This window comes from Bos mutus, chromosome 3 (genome assembly GCF_027580195.1).
Source record: "Bos mutus isolate GX-2022 chromosome 3, NWIPB_WYAK_1.1, whole genome shotgun sequence".
Lineage (NCBI taxonomy): Eukaryota > Metazoa > Chordata > Mammalia > Artiodactyla > Bovidae > Bos > Bos mutus.
Window position 1 is genome coordinate 3,421,478 of NC_091619.1, and position 23,787 is coordinate 3,445,264.

Sequence of the window (23,787 nt, forward strand, 5' to 3'; positions counted from 1 at the left end):
GGGACCCGGCTCGTGGAACTCCTGTGAAATGGACTGAGTTGGGACGATCCAGGTCAGGCAGAGGGGCAGAGCTTGAGGGACTTCTCTGAGTCTCCTTCTGAGCTGTGTGTCCCCTGTTGCTTCCACCCTCCATCCTCCAGGTCCCTGCTATCTCCCTGGCTTATGAGTCAGCTGAGAGTGACATCATGAAGAGGGCTCCACGGAACTCAAAGACTGATAAGCTAGTGAATCACCGTCTCATTGGCATGGCCTACGGACAGATAGGTGCGGCTGCAGGAATGAGGGGTGGAAGGGAGTGGGGAGAGGCTGCCCCAGAAGGGTCATGAGGCCAGTCCTGGTTTAGAAGTTCAGGGAGCTATCTTAATTATGAACTGTGCTAGGCTCTAGCACAAAAAAAACCACTGATCTCTGATCTGCTCTTAAGGATCCAGTCGAAAGGCGCAAACACGCATGAAAGGATGGCAGGCTGTTTTCCAAGTGCCACGTATTGAGGACAGATAGGACACACTACAGGAGTACAAGGCAGGACTCGCCAGTCTTGCGGACAGAGAGGCCTTGGGGAGGAAACATGGCTTAGACTTGGGGCTGGAAGATAGGGCTCAGCTAATGAGTGGATGGTCAGACGGGGACCAGACGATACCTGGCTGTTGAAGAGTGAATACATCAAGTTGGTGGAGTGCTTATTCCTGATAAAGAAGTAGTGGGGAATGAGGCTGTGGACACAGGTAGTATTTATAGTGGGTCCAAGTCTTGAAAGACACTTCTTTGTTCTTGAGTAGCCAGGTACAACGGGTACAGGCAAGAGATATGGACAGAGGAGACAATACCAGTATTTAGAGATGGAAACACATAGAAAAGGCACAGATTTAGGAGCCATATCTATGTTTGAATCTCAGTATCACAACTGACTGCCTGTACAACCCTGGATAATGACTGAATATTTTTCGTGCTTCAGTTTTCCCACTTCTGAAACGTAAATGACAATTCAGAATTGCTGTGAGAATCACTGTGTGCAGGTACCGACAAACGGTGCCAGCTCTGTGGTCAGTAGGCACACATTAGCATCAGCCACGCTATGGTTCCCAGGCATGGGGGATGGAGGTTTTGACCAAGGGAGAGGCATGGAGCAGATGGGAGAAATGTGAGGGTAAGAGAGGACTTGATGAGTGTCCTGGTGTCAGAGGAAATGGAGAGGAGGAGTCCAGCATTCACTTGGTGGAGAGAGAGAGAATAAACCCCCTCTCAGATCCTTTCCAGTTTTATGGTTATATGACCCTGGGTTACAGCTTAGAAACCAGTGTCAGACTTTGGAGGCAAGTCCAACAGAGATGGCAGGGTCAGATCACTGATGGCATGAATCTTCAACATTACAGCTCAGACATACATCAACCCTGCTAGAAGCAAGTCCCAGGCGCCACCTCTTCCGTGGTCTGCCTTTTGAGATCCTCCTCTGAGTGAGGTTCCCCTGACCTCTAACTATCACTGACAGGGATGATCCAGGCTCTGGCAGGATTCTTCACCTACTTTGTGATCTTGGCTGAGAATGGTTTTAAGCCTCCTGATCTGCTGGGCATCCGCGTCAACTGGGAAAATCGATACATCAATGACCTGGAGGACAGCTATGGACAGCAGTGGGTGAGTGAAAGGCAAGATAGTAAATGGTGGCCATACAAGAGTGAAGAAGTAACCAGGAGAAATGGGTTTAGCAAGTTTTTGAAGACACTAGGCAGACAGAGACGATCCTCATCTCCAGTCCTACAGGAGCCTTGTAACACTTGACCTCAACCTCTGATCACATCAGCAAACATTCTTCTCTTTGTTTACAAAGACTTCATTTCTGTTAATTACTACTGTCTGTTGCCTGTTCATATCTTTCTGGGTCTTTCTGGCTTCCTTCGACCTGGAAATCTTCTCTGTCTGTTAACTTTTGGGAGGCTGATTTCCAGGTTCTATTCATCATTGCCCCAGAAATGAGTGCTGGATCCTCTTTCTCCTGTTATTTTCCTTTTCTGTGGGAGTTCAAAGAATAGGATTTTAAATCTGAAAACTTATTTTCTTTGTATATTTTCTTCCTTGTCATTCTAAACTGTTTAAACTTAGAGGATGCCTCTCTGTATTAGTCATTCCTAACACCCAAGATAAATGAGGTCTAAACTGAAGCCCTCTATCCAAAAATATGTATTTAAGAATTTTAGTAAGTATGTATTTGTGAACACTTCCATCCCAATTTCTGAGACAGTGGGAGATGTGACACCAATTTTTGCTAGAATCATAGGACCAGAGACTTCACATACAGTCTGTGGAGGACAAGATGGCCTATTCTTTAGCCTACAAATGAGGAATCTGAATCTGGCTGGAAAGGCTTAGTGACTTGTTCAAAGCCCCACAGTGAACCCGTACAAGAGCTGGACTAGAATTCTGGATTGATTCCCGCCCAGCACTTTGCCATGTCACCATGATGCCTCCAAACCAAGCTAACTGCAGGGTTCTCAAAAGTATGTTAAAATCAAGATCATTGTTGGAACGCTGGCCCGCACACACAGTTCAGTTCAGTTTAGTCACTCAGTCGTGTCCGACTCTTTGCGACCCCATGGACTGCAGCATGCCAGGCCTCCCTGTCCATCACCAACTCCGGGAGTTGCTCAAATTCATGTCCATAGAGTTGGTGATGCCATCCAACCATCTCATCCTCTGTCGTCCCCTTCTCCTCCTGCCTTCAATCTTTCCCAGCACCAATGAATCAGTTCTTCGCATCAGGTGGCCAAAGTACAGGAGTTTCAGCTTCAGCATCAGTCCTTCCAATGAATATTCAGGCCTGATCTCCTTTAGGATGGACTGGTTTGATCTCCTTACAGTCCAAGGGACTCTCAAGAGTCTTCTCCAACAGATTTCCACTACCTGAGCCTCTCGAGGCCGACAGATGTCAATGTTCCCAGCTAGCAAAGTCCAAAGATCCCAGAGTCCTCACTGCTGTGTACCTTGTCAACATCCCAATCCTCGGATCAAGCCTTGTTTGTTTTATATCTTGAAACCATCTCCCTGCTACCAAGATTAAGCTTGTCATATGTTTATTTACAATCAACTAATGATAGTTAAAATTAATTTGAATTAACATCAAATTATATCAGCAACATCTTAAGATATTGCAGAACAGATTGAGAACAACTGCCCTGCCAAATAAATGCCATAAAGGCAAGGTCTGTGCCTCTCCCACTGCTGTAATCTTCAGATTATCAAGTATAGAGCTTCTTCCCTAGGAGGTACCCTACATACTGCTAATACCACTGGCAGTAATTCATTTGGTCACCGTTCATTCATTTAGTGAATACTTGTTGAGCATCTTCTATGCACTGGAGACTGTTATGTCCCTGGGATATGGTAGTGAACAAAAATAGCCAAGAGACTGCCCTTGTGGAGGTCATATTCTAGTTAGGGGCACAGGGTGGGAAGGGAGAAAGATAATAGCTGAATAGATAACATACTGGGTCCATAGATTGTAAGCCCAAGAGGAGTTCAAAGAAGTGTTGGAATTGGGATACTAAAGTAGGGGATATTGAAAGATGAAGACGGTGAACAGAGAGAATAGAGGTGCTTGAAAACTGAAATGACAGAAAAAATGTGGCTATTGAAAAAGACATCTGGAGTTTAATCACGGGAGCAAGCAATCAGGTGGGGAAGGGAGTATACCATTGGAGTAGATGAAGATACTGTGAGACCACGGTATGGGAAGGATCATCAACATGGATATTTAAATCTCCAAAAAATGAGGACAGGCGCCGTTAGAATGACAGTGAGTCAGAAACTAAAATTTTCAAGGGATGATGGGAGTGGTTTGGTTTCGGTAGCTGGCTGCAGAGGACAGGGGTGGCATGATCTGACGCACAGAAATGTGCTGACTGGTCTCATTCTAAGTTCAGTGCTTGGCTCATCAATTTCTAGCTTTTGTTTTCTACTGTTTTGGGCTCTATGGTGGTGGTGGTAGTTTAGTTTCTAAGTCAAGTCCAACATTTGCAACCCCATGCACTATAGCCCTCTAGGTTCCTCTGTCCATAGGATTTCCAGGCAAGAATATTGGAGCAGGGTGCCATTTCCTTCTCCAGGGGATCTTCCCAACCCAGGGATTGACCCTGCATCTCTTGCACTGTAGGCAGATTCTTTATCACTGAACCACTAGGGAAGCCCTTAGGGTTCTATATTTCCCTCCAAGTACAACTTTGACCACATCCCATGAGGTTCTATCTGTAGTATCTCATTATTGTTTGGTCCTATACATTTTCAAATTTTTTATTCGAGCTACAAGTTATTTATAAGCATGCTTTTTTTAAAAAAGATTTTGTTTGATGTTGACCACTTTTTAAAGTCTTTATTGAGTTTGTTACAATATTGCTTCCCTTGTTTTTTGTTTTGGTTTTTTGGCTGTGAGGCACGTGGAATCTTAGCTCCCCAACCAGAAATTGAACCCATACCCCCATGCATTTGAAGGTGAAGTCTTAACCACTGGATAGTCAAGGAAGTCCCCCAAACATGCTGTTGTTTTTTAATGGGCTTTTCCTCCAATCTAATTTAAATGCACCTCTCCTGTGCTTGCACAGCCCTCTGTGATGTCCCTCTTATAACCAACCTACAGTGCCGACATCGCGTATTTATCTTCCCCACTGGACTCTAACTTCCTTCTGTGCAAAATGTGAATGAAAGAATGAATGAACGGATGAGTGAATGCCTCCCATCTGGGACCACTCTTCGGGTATCGCTTCCCCTCTGCATGCAGATTCCCTACAGTCCCGTCTTCCTTACCTGCTTCCTTAGACCCTGCTTTCCTCTTGAGTCCACCTTCTTTTACACCACTCTTCTTATTAACTTAGTAAATATTTATGAGCCATCCTCCCTGCCACTCACTGAACAAAGCATGGGGAGGGAGGACACAGATAAATACAACGAGGTGCTTGCCCTTGAGGGGCTCTCAGTCCAATAAGGAAAACATAAACGCAAAACACAAAGTGAAAAGCGCTATGACAGAGATATGTGAGAAGGGCTGTGGCAATCTAAAGAGGTCCCCTAATTCAGCCTTGGGGTCTGGGAAGGCAGGAGAAAGAAGCAGCCTTTGAGGCATAGCTGAATCCCTCCTGACGCTGATGGCTCCCCTCTGCCTGTCCTTCCCTAGACCTTTGAGCAGCGGAAGGTGCTGGAGTTCACGTGCCAAACGGCCTTCTTCGTCAGCATCGTGATCGTGCAGTGGGCTGACCTCATCATCTGTAAGACCCGTCGCAACTCAATCTTCCAGCAGGGCATGAAGTGAGCGCTGCCCCCCAAACCCAGCCCCGCCCCAAACTGCACCCCCTGCCTCTCCCTGATCACCTCCTTCACCCCATAAATATCTCCTCTCAGAAACAAGATCCTCATATTTGGGATCCTGGAGGAGACAATCCTGGCCGCTTTTCTGTCCTACACGCCAGGCATGGATGTAGCTCTGCGAATGTACCCACTCAAGTGAGTAAGGGGAGGGGGGGCAAGGCAAGGCTTCTCTGGGCACAGGGGAAGCATATGGGAGGAAGTGCGGTCGCGTGGGAAGTCGAGCGAGCAGGGCGGCACTCAGTGATGTAGAGAGGACCGCCTGTGCTCCCATAAACACATCTTATTTGAGGAGGGATTAGGGATGAGTGATTGCACTCACCAGACATGCAAATTTCGTGGATTCACCAGTGCTTAACAGAGTGGTTTCTTTTCTATAATAACGCATGGTATAGCTGTCCCAGGCTACATATTGCTCGGAACTGATGCAATCATAAAATAGCCTACTCTATGCAAGGCTAATTTTGCTGTACTTCTGCAAATATGTTTTCATATGTATGTATGTGAGTGGGCACACTGAAATTCTTACTATCTGGTACCTTGTTTGGTTCAAGTCCTATGTTTTCATTTTTTATATTAGTATATGCTTATGAAATTTTTTCATTTAACAGTTTTATAGAGAAAAAACCAAAACTCCCATTTCACTCCCCCTTCTCCCAACTCTGTATTGGTAGCCTCTATTAATGATTTAGTGTGTATCCTCCCAGCTGATTTTCTACGTGTTTATACATTTTGCTCACCTTTCTGTCCCTTGCAGTGTTTTACACAATGTTTTACATTCTGTAGCTGCTAAATTAATGTTTACTAAGACATTGGCACCGCCCTTAGATGCTGGCAATTCCAGATTTGAATTTCAACGGTACTATATATTATTCTATGATCTTGGACAAGTTGGTAACCTCTCTGAGCCTCAGTTTCATGGCAAAGTCTCGATAACACACATCTGGCAGACTGAGAATTACATGTAGAGATGTATATAACACATGGAGCATGGCACTTGGCCCTGGGGGGCACTTTGCTAATAGTAGCGCAGCTGATGTTGCTATTAATGTCAACATACAAATGCTAGTAAGTGTGGTTGGGCATTAACCATGCTCCCAAACACTGTGTATAAACCTTGACCATAAAACTCATCACCTAATACTGTGATTATTTTGTGTGTTTCTCTGTTTTCTCCAATCACTTGAGCTTCTTGAGATCAAAGACCATCATGTCTTCAGTTTTATTTCCCCAGGACCTAGCACACAGAGTAGACATATGATAACCGTTGTTGAATGGCTGCATGACTGTGTGTATGTAACTGTTCATATTGGTTGAAGGGTATGTGTGTGCACACATATTGAACCATGGCCTAGGCCTGCTCTGTCCAACATGGTAGCCACCATCCTTATGCAACCATTGAACTCTTGAAACATGGCTAGTGAGATTGAGAAACTGAATTTATAATTTTAGTTTACTGAAAGTTAAAAACTAAAGCACTGTCAAATATTTTTCTATTAAATACTACTTTATTGTTTTGGTTGGACTACACTTTCCACCAAATATTTAGTGTCTTACTTGAGTAAAATACTCACTGGATTTCAAGGACTGGGGATAAAAAAAGGAGGTAAAGTAACTAATTATGTTTATATTGATTATGTGTTGAAACAATAATCTTTTGGCTATTTGGGACTAAGTAAAATATTAAAATAACTTCACTTGTTTCTTTTTCATGTGGCTACTAGAAAATATAAATTTCACATGTGGCTTACAGTGTATTTCTATCAGACGGTGCTGGTCTAGGCCATCTCTCTATCATCCAAGGGACAAATGTGGTCCTGACCCAACCCCTCTCCAGAGTCAGCTCCTTGGTCTATTGAAGAGGTTCAGGAAGAAAAAGATTTCCCCACCTGTGCAATATGGAGGAGTATTTATATTCCCTGGCAAGATATCCCCTACATCTAGTCTCAGACGGACCACCCTGCTTTTGGTTGCAAGAGCTAGAGGACCCGGAAAGCAAAGGGGGGTTCTCCCACAGTGACTCCATGAAAGCCAGTATATAATCTCCATGAACAATATATGTACCTCTTACATGGCATTTATCCCACTCTGTCCTCATTGGCTTCTTAATGTTCCTGTCCTGGGCCCTCCACCCTCACTCTCCAGGCTCTGGCCTCCTCAAAAGGTAGGAATCAACCTTCCACACTGAAGCAAAGGTACACCGCTCAGAATAGCCTGGAGTTAAAACTCCCCTCGGGTCCTCCCCACCATTCTATGCAAAACAAATGCAAAACAAAGAACTCTCTCACCCGAAGAAAAAAATGGACATTAAGGTTGATTACCCCAGCTCCCAGCCGGTCCAGCCTCTGGCCGATCTCCAGAATTCCTTGCCCCAGCCATTTAAGAGATAACTACTCCAAACAACCTTGGAGAAGAACAGGCCCCCTTAAGACAGTAGATTTCCACATATATGCCTATATATACTTACTCTTCTCTTGGGTTAGTGCAGTAGCTCACTAATCTGACTGCTGCCCCTTCTCGCCTCATTAAAGGTGATCTGTTCCTGTAAAGTGCCGGTCTCATTCTTTTTCCAAACCTTGCCTTCTCTAACTCCCTTACCCTACACACACAATAAACAAAACAATTCCCAGCCATGCTCTCTGCGCCTGCCTCTCTCAGGCGCCTCTATCTCCTCCTCTGCTGACCAGCTTTTGCTCTCTTCAGGATAACCTGGTGGTTCTGTGCCACCCCCTACAGCCTCCTCATCTTTGTGTATGATGAAATAAGAAGACTCATCATTCGTCGTTATCCCGGCGGTGAGGCTCCCCCACACCTTGGCCTGAGAGGTCACTAGGCTCCTGACTGGCTGTCCCATTGCAGATGGTTCCTGCAGCCCCATGGCCCCTCTCCCCAGGTCACTGCCTGGCCTGTGCAGTGCCTGGACCCTGCCCTCTAGTCCTTGACCCCACCACGCTGCTCCTTCCAATCCTTGGGGCCCTGCCTTCCCTGCTCAGGCCTCCCACCCTGTCCTGGCTCATCTTTCTGTTTTTCTCCCCTTGATGCCTTCCCCGGTTCACTCTGGTCTCTTCTCTTCCACAGGCTGGGTGGAGAAGGAGACCTACTACTAACCTCAAGAGAGGAGGAGCTCACATGACATTGGGCTGTTCTGAGGGCCAGATGGGGGAGGTTTAGAGGCAATGAGCTTGGGAAAACATCTGAGAGAGCGTATTAGTTGGGGCAGAGAGGTGCCAAGAGGAAGAACCTTGGATAAGAGAGACAGGCGATCCTAGGGCTGGGTTGATGGCACCATGGGTAGGAGATGAGGTGGGGGTGAGGGGAAGTCCAGCCTGTGTCTTCCTGGAGCCCAGCGAGGGGCTCAGTAACCAGTCAAGAGAGTAAACATTTGCAACAGCCCTCAGCTCCAGGATGTGTCGCATCTGGTTTTCAGAGATGCTCTCTCCCTAGATCTTCATTCATGGTAGCCAGGCAGAGGGCATCTTTCAGGGGCCCAGCTGGGAAATCAGAATCAAGCATCCTTGCCCGCTGAGGGTATCCCCTCAAAGTTACTCTCCAACTCAACTGATAGCAAGGACAGGACAAGTCAAGCTGGGATCAGAGAAATGGAGGGGATGAGAGAGGAGCAGGAAGCCACACCTTACAGCGGGGCCACAGCACCCACTCAGGTCCTCAGATGACATACAGACTCGTAGAATCTTCATGCTAGAAGACACCTCATTTCATCATGAAGGACAGGAGGTCCAGAGAGGTTAAAAGATTTGGAAGGGGCCACGTGGTGAGAGGTGGAGGCTGCCACCCCACCTCCGAGGATGATCTGGTGTCCCTGACCTCAGCCCTAGTCATCAGGGCATCTCGACCCCATCCCATCCCTTGGCCGTTTTCCCTGGCCGTAGCCTTGCAGCAGAGACTGAAACAATGCTGTCTGGATGCCTGTAGCCTTTGCTTCAGGCATAGCACCCGCCCCCTCATGCTCCAGCTCAACACAGGTGATGGCCGTTCCCCAAAGCCTGGCCTCTGAGCCTGGCACTTGCTGCATCTCAGGTCACTGTGGAGTCCCCAGGAGCTTTCTCTCCTGCCCACCCTCGGCGGCAGCTCTTCCTTCCTCTTCACCCACTAGCTGGCTTTTGCTTTGTGAGCTGGTCTACTCTGCCCTGTGGATCAGTTCACTCTCAGGCTTTTTTTAGAGGAGAGTTGGCTATGCCAAAAAGCATAGAAAGAGAGAGAGAGAAATGCTGAGAAAAGCTGGGGGAAATCGTAGACTGTCACCAAAAACAAAGCACATGTGTTAAGTGACTGCACATTATGTCTGGCAGTGGACAAAGGCCTTAGTCACATCATCCATTAATCCGTACAACAAACACATTCTTACCACCCGACCGGGTTTTTTAGATGATTCTGATTCCAGAACTTGTGCCCTTAACCACGTTTCAGGCTAGTCTTACAATGAAGGCTGGGCCAAAAATCTACAAATGCGTAATGAAAAAGGAGTCTGGCGGATAAAAGGCTGTGGGCTAGCAAAGAGAAGGCCCGTCTGTAAGGGACACCAGCCGCTTTCCCCCTACACCGGGCACACCCTCCTCGGAGGTCTCTCTCCCACCTGCTCCCCTCCTCCTCCAACACAAGGTCTCCTGGGGACAGGGTTGTACCAGTCTGGGGTCCTTCCCCGCTGCTGACAGGGCTGAACCAGACCCTGGGAGACAGAGGGGCCAGGTTGTGTGCGTGTGCGTGTGCGTGTGCGTGTGCGTGTGTGTGAGCTAGGGAGAGGGGAGTGTGAAACCAGCTACTCAGGTTTCAGCAGCAGGAGCTTCGGGTGTCTGGTGGGTTAAAAATACAGAGGCCCCAACTTAGGGTCATTTGATACCAGTGGCTGAGCCTGAAGGCAGGGGCCTAGAGGGAAAGGACCGAGTAGAAAGTAGAGAGGAAAGCATCAGAAAGGAGGACAGGGAGGACAGGAGGGCTGCAGCTGCTGGAAAGGCTCTGGTGTCTCTGGAGAGCCAGGGGCGAGGAGAGGGAGCAGGACAGGATGAAGCAGCCTGGTAACTGCAGGAGAGGAGGGGAGAATGGAGCGGGCCTGGGGCACCTTTTCCTCCCATCTCACACCCGGGGGTACGAAAGGTCAGATTCAGGATGAACTGAGTCTAATGTCCCCGTGTCTCTGTCTCGATGTCCCCCACCCCCCACCCCCAGAGTGCGCACGGCAGGAGGAGTCCGGGCTGGACATCATCTGGTCGTGGACGTGTGGGTGGGTCTGCCCTTCTCTCCCGCAGTCTTTGTGCCGATGATAGAGCACATCGTTTGGCCTCTCTGACTCCAAGAGATGGGTTCTGGGGTGTCTCCAGCTCCAACATGCCCTGCTTAGCTACATCTGGCCTCTCCTGCTCCGACAGCTGCCTCTCTTGGACGCACTCCTGCCACGTTCCTGAGATATTTTCCTGGCCTTCCTTGCTTAGCTGTGTAAGGTCTGCCCCACGGGAGAGGGGAAAAATTCCTCCTCTAACATAATTTCATGGTGCAAAACACATGCTTGCTCGCCAACATCAGAGATACCTCGGGGCAGGGATGGGGGCTTCTGACTTCCATCTGGCTAGCCTCTCTTTCGCCTCCCTTGTGCCTCAGCTTAGCTGTGCATGAGTCCTGGGTGGTGGTGGGGCCATGAAAAGGGTCCCTCCTTCAAGGTACCCAGAGTTGAACTCATCCACTCTGCCCTCACCCCCAAGCTGGGATCCAGGAAGCGAGAGGCCCATCCTCCCAGCTCTGCTTTGACGCTTAGTGCACAGGATTAATCAACATCCTTGGTTCAGGGCCCCACCTCCTCATGTTTCCCCAGTGTTAATTTTTTCCCCTTATTCTTTATACCTGGTCCTTTTTGTCTTGTCAAAGATGTAGGAATGAGTAGTCGCAACTTGCTTTCCTCGGAATCATTCATCCTGGGGAAGCCTCCTTTCCACCGTGCCCTAGAAAACTAGTCCCATAGGATCAGAGTAGAGAGTACCAGCAGGAGGCCGCAGCCGAATGACTCTCTCCTTCTCATCTCAGGGCTGTGGGCAGAGAAGCCCCAGATCCGCATCTCCCAGGGTGGCTGTGGGCCAGCACTTCACGCCCCACGCCCCGTCCTTCCCCTGCATTCTCCAGTTAGGAGTGTTGAGTGAAGCAAAGGAAACTGGCTGGAGCTGAGCCAGGGCTCCGGTCCTGGACACGGCTCCATCTTTTATTAGGGGAATGATCTCATCCTTGGTCTTGGTTCTTTAAAGGGAAGTGCAGGGGGTCTCTTTCCTGCAGCCTGGATTGCATTTGTACTCCCTGCCTTCCTCCACAGGATCAAACAAACAGGCTTGACCCAGAGGAGAGCCCCAGGTTTTAGGACTTAGAGGCAATACCGCACTTGTCCCTCCTTTACGAATGTATCACCAGTCCAACCTCTGACCCGGAATACAGCCCAGTTTCCCTCTCTGAGTACCCTCGCCCTCCCTCAACTCTCCCTAATTACCCCAAGCCTTCCCTCCCCCAGCCCCAGCTTCATTTACCTCCGACTCATCTCATCTTATTTTTAGCTCCAGCTTTTTCCTTTCTTAATATGGTGATGAGCTCTTAGGCCAGTGTGGGGACAGGGGCTGAGGAGCCCTGGACATGGGGTGCGGGGGAGGGGAAGGAGGCTCTGGGAGCCTGGGTGAGAGGTGGTGGAGGTAGGAGGATCCCGGCCCTTGTGGAGTGCCCTGGCCTCAGAAGGTTATCCGTCTCCCCTGCCAATCCTGGAGACATATTTAGACGGGACCAGGTGGGGGCCGAGGGGTGCCAACCTCAGGGGCAGCTCCGGTTCCCTCCCCGCCCCCTGCTCCTATCCCTCCTCTGGCCCTTTTTCTCTTGGCTCTGTCGGCAGTTTCTCCAGGGCCGGCAGGGTCCTCTGTCCACTGCTCTGGGCCATTCCCCACCCCACCCCCACTGTGAGCCCCCAACTCAGGATTTGGGACCCAGGGGCCCCTCCCTACTCCAGCTAACCTCTTCTAGACGAGACGCTCCGACTCAGACCCCACTACCTCCATGAGCGCTGCAGACAGGATGGGGGCCAGAGCTGTGCCCGGCCTGCGGCTGGCACTGCTGCTCCTGATGGTGCTAGGGACACCCAAGTCAGGGGTGCAGGGGGAGGAAGGGCTCGACTTCCCTGAGTACGATGGTGTGGACCGTGTGGTCAATGTCAACGCAAAGAACTACAAAAATGTGTTCAAGAAGTATGAGGTGCTGGCGCTGCTCTACCACGAACCACCCGAGGATGACAAGGCCTCACAAAGACAGTTTGAGATGGATGAGCTGATCCTGGAGGTGAGTGATGGGGTCTGCAGGCTGGCAGAGCAGGCCCAGCCCCTCTCTGGACCCCTCTCTCCTACAACGCCACGTGGATCTTTGAGGGTGGGACTGGGGGGACCGGCAGTGCAGCGGGATCCTGCTTCCACTAACAGGACACAAGTGGCATATGACCTTGGCCAAAAGAGAGAGAAATTCAGGAACCCCAAAGTACCCCTGTAGCCAGGCAATGTTAGCAAAGAGGGGAGCTGCAGGGAGAATCTCTCCTCCGTGCTAGAGGAGGCTGGCAGTACTAGGTTTGGCTAGGACTGGGGTGACCTTGGGGGCACCCCAAGGCGGGTGCAAAAAAGGAAAAGAGAGTTTCTTCATGGGAAGGAGAGGAATTGCCGTGCACCCCCAAATCTACCGTCCTAGCCAGAACGTGCCTGTTCTCTATACACTTTAGGGGCTGCACTCCAGAGAGTTCCAAACGGTATAAATATAAATGTCATTGACATTTTATTTGCATGTTTTTGTTTAGTCGCTAAGTTGTGCCTGACTCTTTTGTGACCCCATGGACTGTAGCCCAGCAGCCTCCTCTGTCCATAGGATTTCCCAGGCAAGATACTGGAGTAGGTTGTCATTTCCTTCTCCAGAGGACCTTCCCGACCCAGGGATGGAACCCACATCTCCTGCTTGGCAGGCAGATTCTTTACCACTGAGCCATCTGGGAAGCCTGCATGTCACTGATTTCATAGCTAAAGGTGTAATGGAGCCCACCATGCCTCCCACTGGCCTCTCAGGCCCCTCTCTCCTCCCCCATCCCATCTGCCCCTACTGGATCAAGCTGGGCACGCCGACTGGAAAATTTTTGTGTTTGGAGGCGGCTTCACCATGCCTTCCCCAAATTGTCTTTGTGGGAAGACTCTCCTCACCCGCTAGCTGACCTCAGGCATAAAGGAGAGAGGGCCTATTGTTACAAGGAAAAAAGCCCGTGTTCATAAATGATTGGAGACTTGGTCACACAGCCCTCCAGGAGCCGGGATGTGTTGGAGGCTCCTTGTCCAAGCTGCTGCAGCCCCTCTTCTAGCTTGGCAGCACAGAGAGGCCCCAGCTTGCCCAGAGCTTGGAGTATTTCAGGGCAAGACACCAGGATTGCAGGCTCTCATTTCTGTGTGCCCCTGCCGCATGCTGGAACCTGCCATCTGATTAATGAGCTGAGTATTTTTATCCTGAGTGCTCAGCATCCCTGGCCATCCACCTGCCAACCGTCTCCCTGCCCTGTCCTCCTGAGAATCTGAGCACAGACTCAGGCACTCAGATGGGTAAAGGTGGGGGGTAAAGCTGCAAACTGTGCCCAGTGCAGAGCGCATCAGGGTCAAGAGCCTGGCAGGTCGGGGTGGGGTGGGCGGGGCACAGGGACAGGGGCCTAGGGCTGACACTCCATAGCGTAAGGACAGGCTGAAGTAGATAGTGAAAAGCCAAGTCCCACTCCATTGAGGAAAGCCGGGCCTACTTCACCTCTAGTCTCTCTCTCTGTTGGTCTCTTTGCCTCTGCGGGTAACCTCTCCCCGCTCCTCAGCAACATGAACAGACCCATTACCACCCTCTCTCTCTCCAAAATTCTCCCCACTGGGAGTCACTCAGAAGAATCCAAGGGACGCAGAACATCACCCCCACACTGAGTATGGCCTTCGTATGGAGGACAGGGCTCAGCTCTGAAGGAGGGAAGGGCCTCAGGCATTCTGAAGATCCCTCAGTATCCCTAAGGAACCCATAAGCACATGTGCAGTGCCTTCAAGTTCAACGTAATAAGCACATTGCAAATGAGCAATGGGCTTCCCAGGTAACTCAACGGTAAAGAATCCACCTGCCAAGCAGGAGACGCAGATTTGATCCCTGGGTGGGGAAGATCCTCTGGAGAAAGAAATGGCAATCCACTCCAGTATTCTTGCCTGGGAAATCCCATGGACAGAGGAGCCTGGTGGGCTACAGTTCATGGGGTCCTAGAGTCAGACATGACTTAGTGCCTAAACAACAATAAATGAGCAGTAAGTGTTCAAGGATTAAATTTGAACCAAAGAAAAAAAAAAAAAAAATGGCCAGCGGGGGGGCGGGTGGCGGGTAGAAGGGAAAGTAGAGATATCTTGGATCCCGGAACAGTGTCAAGGTCTCATAGTTCCAGAATCCCAAATGACCCAACTCAAAAGAACGAGATGGGAACTAGTGGTTATTAAGACTTTCAGGGGCTGATTTTAACCCTAACTCTCCCTTCAGTTGGCAGCCCAAGTGCTAGAAGACAAGGGTGTTGGCTTCGGGATGGTGGACTCTGAGAAGGACGCGGCTGTAGCCAAGAAGCTAGGTAAGGGTAGGAGGAGCAGGAAGCGGTAAGTGGCAAGTGAGGAAAGACTCAAATTTGCAGGGGTATGGCTGGGGGTTCCAGGCTCTCCGTTATTCCTTACAGAGAACCATGCTCAAATCTCAGAGAGAGGTGGAACTGGCCTTCTTTGTACGTACCCAAAAAACAGGGCTACGTGCTGGAGGAAGGGGGTAATCAGGGAACACGAGTGCGGCTGGAGAAGCCTCCGCAAGCTCCTCTTCCAACCCCTCCCCGACCCGCAGAGCTGCGGGCCGGATGTTACAGCACCAGACGCCAGGGGGCAGCACAGGCCGAGACCGGACTCCGGATGTGGATGGGGGAGGGGTGGTCAGTAATGAAGTCATCCGGTCAGTAATAGCAGAAGGTTAAAGGGCCCGGGCTGGGAACTAGCAACCTGAGTTCTCAGAGGCGGTAAAAGGAATATCTGTCCTTGGTTATGGCAGATAGAGAAAGGGAGACATCTTGCTAGAGTCTATGTCCCTTTGTCCTCCCCTAGCACCCTCTGGAGAGCCCCTGGGGCCAGACTAGCCACCTAGGCTAAATCCAGGGGGCTGGACCTCAGGGATGTAGGGGCTAAGAGGCAGTGGAGGTGAGCAGGGCCGGGGGCAGGGGAGGTGAAGGATGGGAGAGAGGGTCCAGTGGGATTATGGAATGGGCTGTGATCCTGGATTTGGACCCTCGGATCTGTGGGAAGGCTGGAATCATGGCCTACCTCTGGCTCCCTGCCTAGGACTGACTGAAGAGGACAGCGTTTATGTTTTCAAGGGGGATGAAGTCATTGAGTACGATGGCGAGTTTTCTGCTGACACCCTGGTGGAGTTTCTGCTTGATGTGAGGACCCCTTGGACCTAATGGCCTTGCTTAAAGACCTCATGCCCATCCGACCAACTCCAGCCTCACACACAAACACACACACAGAGGCTACAGAGAGCCCTTCCTCCCCAACAGAGAGCCCCTTTCTCCCTGATCCCTCTCCCTGTCTCTGCCACTGAGTTCAGAGATTCACTCTCATTCCTTCAATGTCCTTGCTCTTCCAGGTCCTAGAGGACCCTGTGGAATTGATTGAGGGTGAACGAGAGCTGCAGGCATTTGAGAATATTGAAGATGATAACAAACTTATTGGCTACTTCAAGAACAAAGACTCAGAGCGTGGGTAACCCTCAGACTCCACTGCCCCCCCACGCCCCACTTCATCTGCCCTCCTCCCTCTCCACCTCACCCACTGGCTCAGACCCCTGCCCCATCACCCCTCGTGCCAGGATGGGTCCAGCGACTGCTCTGATCTCCCTGCACTCTGTGTTTCCCATACAGGCACCAAGGCATTTCCCTTCCCTGCCCCCTCACCACTCTATCTACTCTCAGAAAGCTAGAGGGAGTGGGTCTCAGAATGAATCCATTTGCCAAAGAACTGGGGAGACAGAGCGGAGGCAGAGGTGGCTCCCTGGCAGCCCCTGGTGGCCCCAGAGACTGACTCTGCATTCCCTCCTCAGATTACAAAGCCTATGAGGACGCCGCGGAGGAGTTCCACCCCTACATCCCCTTCTTCGCCACCTTCGACAGCAAGGTTCTCCTCCCTGTGGCCACCCTGAGTCTCCCTCACTCCTGTCAGCTGCCCTCCAGACCCCCTCCCAGAATCGATGGGGGACCTCCTCCATCCTTACACACTGGTATTCCCCACCCCACCCCACGCCGGCTTCCTCCACTCCACAGATTTCAGAGGATCTAACCCCTCTCAGGTTCAACCGAAGCCCAGAGAAGTTAACACGTGTCCAGTGTCACAATGGCAGTGACAAGGGCCCAGGTTGTCTGACTCCCTGTTTGATACTGGCTCCCCCCCTAACACTCTCCATTAATACTGCTTCTCCCCCTGACTGCGTGTCCCCTGCTCCAATCCCCCATCCCCTTCCCCAAAAGGTGGCAAAGAAGCTGACCCTAAAGCTGAATGAAATTGATTTCTACGAGGCCTTCATGGAGGAGCCTGTGACCATCCCAGACAAGCCCAACAGCGAAGAGGAGATCGTCAACTTCGTGGAGGCACACAAGAGGTAGGGATGGGGGGAAGCCCCCGAGCAGGGCGGGCTCCTCCTCAGGAGCATGTCTGAGAGATGGGCTGGGGGAAAGGCAGCTGAGCAGGAGCCTGGTCTCCCCTGGAGACGAATACATCTGCGGGGACTAGTGCTCCCTGATGCACTGATGGTTTTGCACAGTATTTTGCACCCCAACACTTAGCCAGAGCCTTACACACAGAACGCGAACGTGAACGTGAAGTCGCTCAGTTGTGTCTGACTCTTTGCGACCCCATGGACTGTAGCCTACCAGGCTCCTCTGTCCACGGGATTTACCAGGCAATAGTACTGGAGTGGATTGCCATTTCCTTCTCCAAGGGATCTTCCCAACCCAGGGATTGAACCGGGTCTCCCGCATCGTAGGCAGATGCTTTACTGTCTGAGCCATTACACACAGAAGGTGCCCCATAAACCTGTACAGTTCACTGTGATGTAGCCTGAGACCAGTGTTGAGTGCCTGTGGTCTGCTAGGAACGCTGAAGTGCTCTCTTTCTTATTCTTTTTAATCCTTTAACAACCTCAGTTAAAGAGAGTCCACAAGGAGTGTCAGAACAGGGATCCTAAGCCAGGTCTGACCCGTGTTCTTTCCCACACATGGCCTACACCAGTGGTTCTCAACAGGGCTGGAGGGCGTGGGGAGGTAGGGGGACGATTCCGTCCTCCAGGGGATGTTTTGCAATGTCTAGAGACACTTTCGGTTGGAGAGAGTACTACTGGTGTTTAGTGAGTGGAGACCAGGGATGCTGCTTAATATCCTGCAGTGCACAGGGCAGCCCTTCCACAACAAAGAATTATCCGGCCCCAAATGTCAAATGCTGAGGCTGAGAAACCCTGCCCTACACTCACACAGAATTCTCTTCCTTCACAGTCCTCCACCACTGCGAACACCCATTCATCACTGAGAACACTACTTACCGTCACCCTCCCCCTCTAGATTACGGTTCTCTCCCTCAGGGCAGAAATATGCTGGCCTCACTCAATTCTGTCTGCACAGCACCTAGCACAGCGTTTAGAACATCTCCAGCACTCAATTTGTGAAAGAATGAATGAACATCCAGATGTCCAGTTCTTTCTCCCAAAAGTCTCTTTTCCAGTCCCCTTGCCCACCCTCTGCTCTCCCACCTGCTTTAACCATGCAATGATCTGGGCCTGGTGCCCGGAGCTTGGTCTTTTCCAGATGGCTTGGTTCTGGGCTACAAGCTGTCTGTGCCCTAGGCGTGACCCTGTGGCAGCCTCTGCTTACAGGGATCTGCTGGAGCCAAGGGTGTCCTTCTTGCCCGCTGAGTAGTGCCTTTTTCTCTCTTCTAGATCAACCCTGAGGAAGCTGAAGCCTGAGAGTATGTATGAGACTTGGGTGAGTGCCCCTGGATGGGGCCAGGCCCGGGGCGAGCATGGGAAAATTCAAGGCCTGGGAACATCTAGTCTTGCTGCTCCTCATGTCTTGCTTGTGGGAAAGACAGTGCACCAGCCAAGGTTGAGGGTTTCTGTTCTGAAGAATGTGTCAGGAGCTGGGGGACACACTTAACTTGATGACGATGACAAAAGAGGAGCCCTAAGCTCTGGGGCTGAAGGGTTTGCTAGAGGAGTATGGGTGACAAGAACATACCTGCTTCAGAAGCTAGACTGCCGCAAGACTCAGGTCCAGGGAAGATCTAGGGTCTGTTCTGGGCTCTCTAACTTCAGGGAGTATAGCTAAGGTCTTCCTCCCCACACCCCTCAACAGGAGGACGATCTGGATGGAATCCATATTGTGGCCTTTGCAGAGGAAACTGATCCTGGTGAGGAAGGAATACTGGGTTGGATTTGGGATGCGGGGGCACTGGTGAGACGGGGAGATGGGGTATTAATTAGAGAGTAGGCTTTTAACACGCAAGATGTGTTTTCTCAGAGCATAGTTTACAAGCTAGACATGTGGAGCTATGGGATGCGGGCACAGAGAGCTGGACTCCAGATTCCTCTGTGCCCCGTCACATCCTTATCACCTGTGTTCCCTCCAAGATGGCTATGAGTTCTTAGAGACACTCAAGGCCGTGGCCCAAGACAACACGGACAATCCTGATCTGAGCATCATCTGGATTGACCCTGATGACTTCCCCCTGGTAAGAATCGTCACTGGGCACTGCTGTCCTTGGCAGGGCCTTAGCCTGGAGCATGTCCTGAGGGGGTCTGTTTCAGAGTTCCTATTCCCATCTCCTAGTGGAGGACCCTAGTGCATGCTCAGGGGCACTAAGGGCATCCTCAGAAAGAGGACACAGATTGGGACGTGTGGGAACAACAGGATTCCCAGAGCAGAGGCTGAGCAGGTAGCTCAGGTGCCCAGGGGCACCTTTCTCTTTCTAGAGAAATCCAGAGTTTGGGGGAGCAGGGGCACATTAACCCTGCGTGTGGGTGTACATAATCACAGAATCAAAGCACAGAGATTCCATGTCTCAGGGCATGGCTCTGTTACCAGCAGAATCCCCAACACCTAACCTTCTTTATTGAAAAGAGAACTAGATAAACAAACACAAGTGTGAGGACCAATGGCAGTCACTGATTATAACTACCTTAGAGATGTGGGAACTGAGGGCCAGGGAGAAGTGACTTGCCCTGAGTCACAAAGTCAATCAGTAGCAGATCCAGGATCAGAGCAGGCTTCCTATCTACCAGTAGTTTTCTTCAGAAGGAAGTGGCCAGTGTCCCCAGCTGATGCTCCTGATACTCTCCTTTTGGTATATCTACTCTTTCTTCAACTGCTTAGTTCTGCCCATTCCCTTCAGGGACTGTAGCTGGACCCATCGCCCACCCACCACGGGCTCACAGTGTCCTCTGTCTCCTCCTCGTTGGCCCTCACACGCACCCTCCTGGACTCAGGTATTCCTAGCCTCCATTAAGTTTTACCATATGTGGTCTCTCCACAGCTGGTTCCATACTGGGAGAAGACATTTAACATCGACTTGTCAGCCCCGCAAATAGGAGTCGTCAATGTTACTGACGTGAGTTTCCTTCCATCATCCCTGGCTGACCTCCACCTCTGCATCCCAGCATAGCTAGTTCTCTGCTTTGCTAACTAGGAATTGAGGGCCCTTCCCAGAGGAATCAGACCTGCCCAGTCTAATGGCTGGAAAGAGGGAAAGATTCCTGCCCTGAACACACTCCTGCTTCTATCTGTTGGACTTTGGCTGCTCGTCCTTCAAAGCCCAGTTCAAATCCTCTCTTCTCCATGAAGTCTTTCCAGATCTGCCATTTGGAATCATTTTCTTCCTCCCAGAGCCCATTTGGCATTGAGAACATGACTTTAATACGGCTATTATGTATCATGTGTGTCTCTTTCAGTAGTCTTTGAGCTTTTAGAAGGCAGAAATATCCTCTTTCACATACATCAGATGCTTTAACATTTGTTGAGTTGAATAGCTCATGGTCTGCTTTCATGTAATTCTCAGTCTAAGTGGTGAAGTAGGTATTCCATTAACCACCAGGCCAGATCTGATCAACTCTATAACAGAGACACAAATAAAATGCCAGGAAAGCACAGAAATCAGTGACCTCTACCTGTGAGTCAGAGTGGGTTTACAAGGAGTAGAGTTTAAAGTGGAGTGTAAATCAATCATACCTCACTTTTTAAAAATAAAGAATAAATTATTTAAATCTAAAAAATTTAAATACACTTAAGTTCTGTGAGTGAAAATTATGAGACATTATTTCCAAACTGATGGAAAAGTTACTGCAAAAGGTCAAAAAGAAGGAAAATGAGTATCACGCCTGGGAAAAGGCAAGTCGGATTTTATGGCTTGAGAGTCCGGAGATCTCTGAGGATGATGCCAGAGAAGCAGGTTTTGGAAAGTCTGGAATGCTAGAGATTTTCTGACTTTATTCTCCAGGCCATGAAGAGTCACCAGTGGTTTTGCATCAAGGGCATGATACAGAGGTCTGTTTTGTGAAGCTCAGCACAGCAAGAGCTAGTAAGAAAGACCAAAGGGAGAAGGTCTACTTGCTGACCCAGCTGTTCTTTCTATTCCCACTGTCACTGTTCCAACCTAGACCTTCATCTGGACACTTTTCCTGCCCAGGGACAGATGCAGAGAAGGGGACAGAGGATGTACAGAGTCCAGAGAGTGGGAGGACAGGTCTAGAGACCTGAGTCAGGCTTAGTTCTGATCCCTGGTCTGTGCCATGTCCTAGGCGGACAGCGTATGGATGGAAATGGATGATGAGGAGGACCTGCCCTCTGCCGAGGAGCTGGAGGACTGGCTGGAGGACGTGCTGGAGGGTGAGATCAACACAGAGGACGACGACGAAGAAGACGACTAGTTGCCGTGGCAGCCGTCTCCTGGCCCCACCCGCTCCCCTCCTGCTCCCCTCTCCTTCCCTGAGCTCCTCCAGGGACACTAGGTCGCGTCCTCCGCCATGGGGCTTGTTGGGGTCTGTATGCTAGGTGCTGAGATTTCCCAACACACCAGCTCAGCTGTCTTCTCTCTGGCTCCTGTTCCCTGTCCCACTGCATCCCAGTATCAATTGTTTCTTCCGTCACTCCCTTAATGCTTTCTTGTGACTCCCCCCTTGCCATATCCATGGGTCCCCATCTCTTCTGTTCCCCCCACCTGAGCAACTCTTCCTTACTCTCTCAAGTCCTCTGTCCTTCTGATTGTCCTGTCCCTGGCCAGGGAGAGTACTGTGTTTGGGGCTGAACTTTAGCAATCTCTTGTTGATGTATTTGGGTCAAATGAGACCTCAATAAAGGATCTGGGGCAACATTAGCAAGTGTCTGCTGATGAGGTCTCACCCCTACGGCAGGAGGAAGGCAGCTAGAGGGTGGGGGATTTAGGTGTGGGTACCTTCTTAGGGGACTGTGATCACAAGGGGGTGGGGCTCTTCCCTGCAGACAGTCATCCCAGAGAAGGTTGGGTTATTTATCTGCTGCAAGTCAACAATGCTTTTCTGAATACGTGGTTTTCCTCCAGCACCACTGTCAGGCTCTGGGAGAACAGAGAGTGCTGGGCCTGTCCCTGCTCTCCAGCTGATTAGTCTCACTGGGAAGTCAAGACAAGCACACTAAACAATTGAAGAAAAATACAAAGCAATATATAATTAAGTGATTATGTGCCACTTGATAGCATCCTCCCTTGCAGCTCTTATTTGAACAGCAAGATTGAGCCCAAATAACACTTCCTCGGTGAGGCCTTCCCAGAGGTGGCCCTTCCTGCAGCTCCCTCCTCTGGGTTCCCACCACACTCTCTCCATCCACCTCCTTCCACCTGTATTCTAATGTCTGTCCTTCCCACCAGACTGTGAGCCCTTGAAGGAAGGAAGGACCCCAGGCTTTTTCTCTGTGTCTACAGGATTTGGTACACAAAAAGTCCTTAGTAAATGTTTGTTGAAAGAAGGAACAAATGAATAGAAAAGACTCAAAAAAGAGAGATGAGAATGGGTTTTGATGGCTTCATAAAGGAAATGAGTATTTTCTAGGTCTTAAATGAAGAGTGGAATTTACTGGGGCAAAGGAGTTGGGGAGGAGACATTTCAAGTGGTGAAAACATCAAAAGCACTGGCAGAATGTGTGTGCCATGCTAGGGGTAGAGAGGAGACCACACAGACAAGAAGAGTTCAAATGGTGGCTGTGAGGTTGGTGTGCATCCAGGGCTAGGTCGCAGAGGTGTCCTGTGAGCTAGGGAGGAAGAGCAACATGTAATCTGGCAGTGATGAGCAGGATGGATAGGGGGAAGGAAGCTGATGGAGATACCAGAGGCAGGGAGTCCAGCTCTTACCAGACTGTTACAGTAATCAAGTAGAGTTGGAAGAACGTGGGCTGGAGCAGTGGTCAAGGGAATACAGAGGAGACCTTTTATTTTGTACAACGGGGATTACCCCAGACCTGGGGGCCCACTGGCAATCCTGGCAGGAAGGACCCACATTCTCTCCAGCACAGGCCCAGGCTGGGGTAAGTGTCATGGAGTCAGGATTTGGTGTGCAGGACAAGCAACTGAACAAGCCCATAACTAACGGATGTTACAGTTTTCATAGTCTGAGTATAAAGGCATTGCTGGACAACTTAAGAGGATGTCTGAGTATGGATGAAGGAGACCTAAGGTGAGAGAAGTTTTCACCCTCCACAGACAAATCCAGGAAGTCTTCCTGGAGATGGCGGCAGAAGCATAAAGTAGAAACCACCTATTCATCCAACTTGTACCCATCTGCTACTGCTACCGCTAAGTCACTTCAGTTGTGTCCAACTCTGTGCGACTCCATAGATGGCAGCCCACCAGGCTCCCCCGTCCCTGGGATTCTCCAGGCAAGAACACTGGAGTGGGTTGCCATTTCCTTCTCCAATGCGTGAAAGTGAAAAGTGAAAGTGAAGTCGCTCAGTCGTGTCTGATCCTCAGCGACCCCATGGACTGCAGCCTACCAGGCTCCTCCATCCATGGGATTTTCCAGGCAAAGTGGGGTGCCATTGCCTTCTCCATGTACCCAGCTAATAAATGTTTAATACATGGTGCGGGCACTAGGCCGATACAAAAACACTGCAGAACCTACTCTCTAGCATAGGTCAGTGGAAAGCCCCAGACTGAATGATAGCTCCCATGTTTTAAGCATCTATCTGTGCCAGTCACTAGGGACTTACAATTTCTAAATCTCACAAGAACCCTGTGAGACAGACATCAGTGTTCCCATCTTACGCACAAGGACACTGAGGCTCTGAGGCAACCTGCCCAAGAGAGGAGCAGAGCCAGCATGAAGCCC

At 50.2% G+C, this 23,787-nt stretch overlaps 2 protein-coding genes and 1 long non-coding RNA gene across 11 annotated transcripts in view; 2 read left to right on the top strand and 1 right to left on the bottom strand.

Annotated features, from left to right (window-relative positions):
- ATP1A4 (ATPase Na+/K+ transporting subunit alpha 4) overlaps positions 1–8,560 on the top strand; it is a 32,279-nt gene extending 23,719 nt beyond the window's left edge. Inside the window, exons 17-22 of the mRNA XM_005903876.2 lie at positions 141–264; positions 1,490–1,635; positions 5,162–5,292; positions 5,386–5,487; positions 8,053–8,144; positions 8,428–8,560. Of these exons, the coding sequence (XP_005903938.2) occupies positions 141–264; positions 1,490–1,635; positions 5,162–5,292; positions 5,386–5,487; positions 8,053–8,144; positions 8,428–8,456 (624 nt within the window). The 3' untranslated portion in view covers positions 8,457–8,560. The remainder of the gene's footprint in view (positions 1–140; positions 265–1,489; positions 1,636–5,161; positions 5,293–5,385; positions 5,488–8,052; positions 8,145–8,427) is intronic.
- The window catches only part of LOC138986385 (uncharacterized), a 40,001-nt gene that overhangs the window by 15,082 nt on the left and 1,132 nt on the right, over positions 1–23,787 (bottom strand). The gene's annotated exons all lie outside the window — the stretch shown is intronic.
- CASQ1 (calsequestrin 1) lies at positions 12,213–21,806 on the top strand. Its single transcript, XM_005903877.3, has 11 exons — positions 12,213–12,663; positions 14,902–14,986; positions 15,735–15,835; positions 16,042–16,153; positions 16,495–16,568; positions 16,919–17,049; positions 18,379–18,424; positions 18,794–18,848; positions 19,069–19,169; positions 19,971–20,045; positions 21,232–21,806. The coding sequence occupies exons 1-11, from the start codon at positions 12,385–12,387 to the stop codon at positions 21,358–21,360; spliced, it is 1,188 nt and encodes a 395-aa protein (XP_005903939.1). The 5' UTR covers positions 12,213–12,384; the 3' UTR covers positions 21,361–21,806.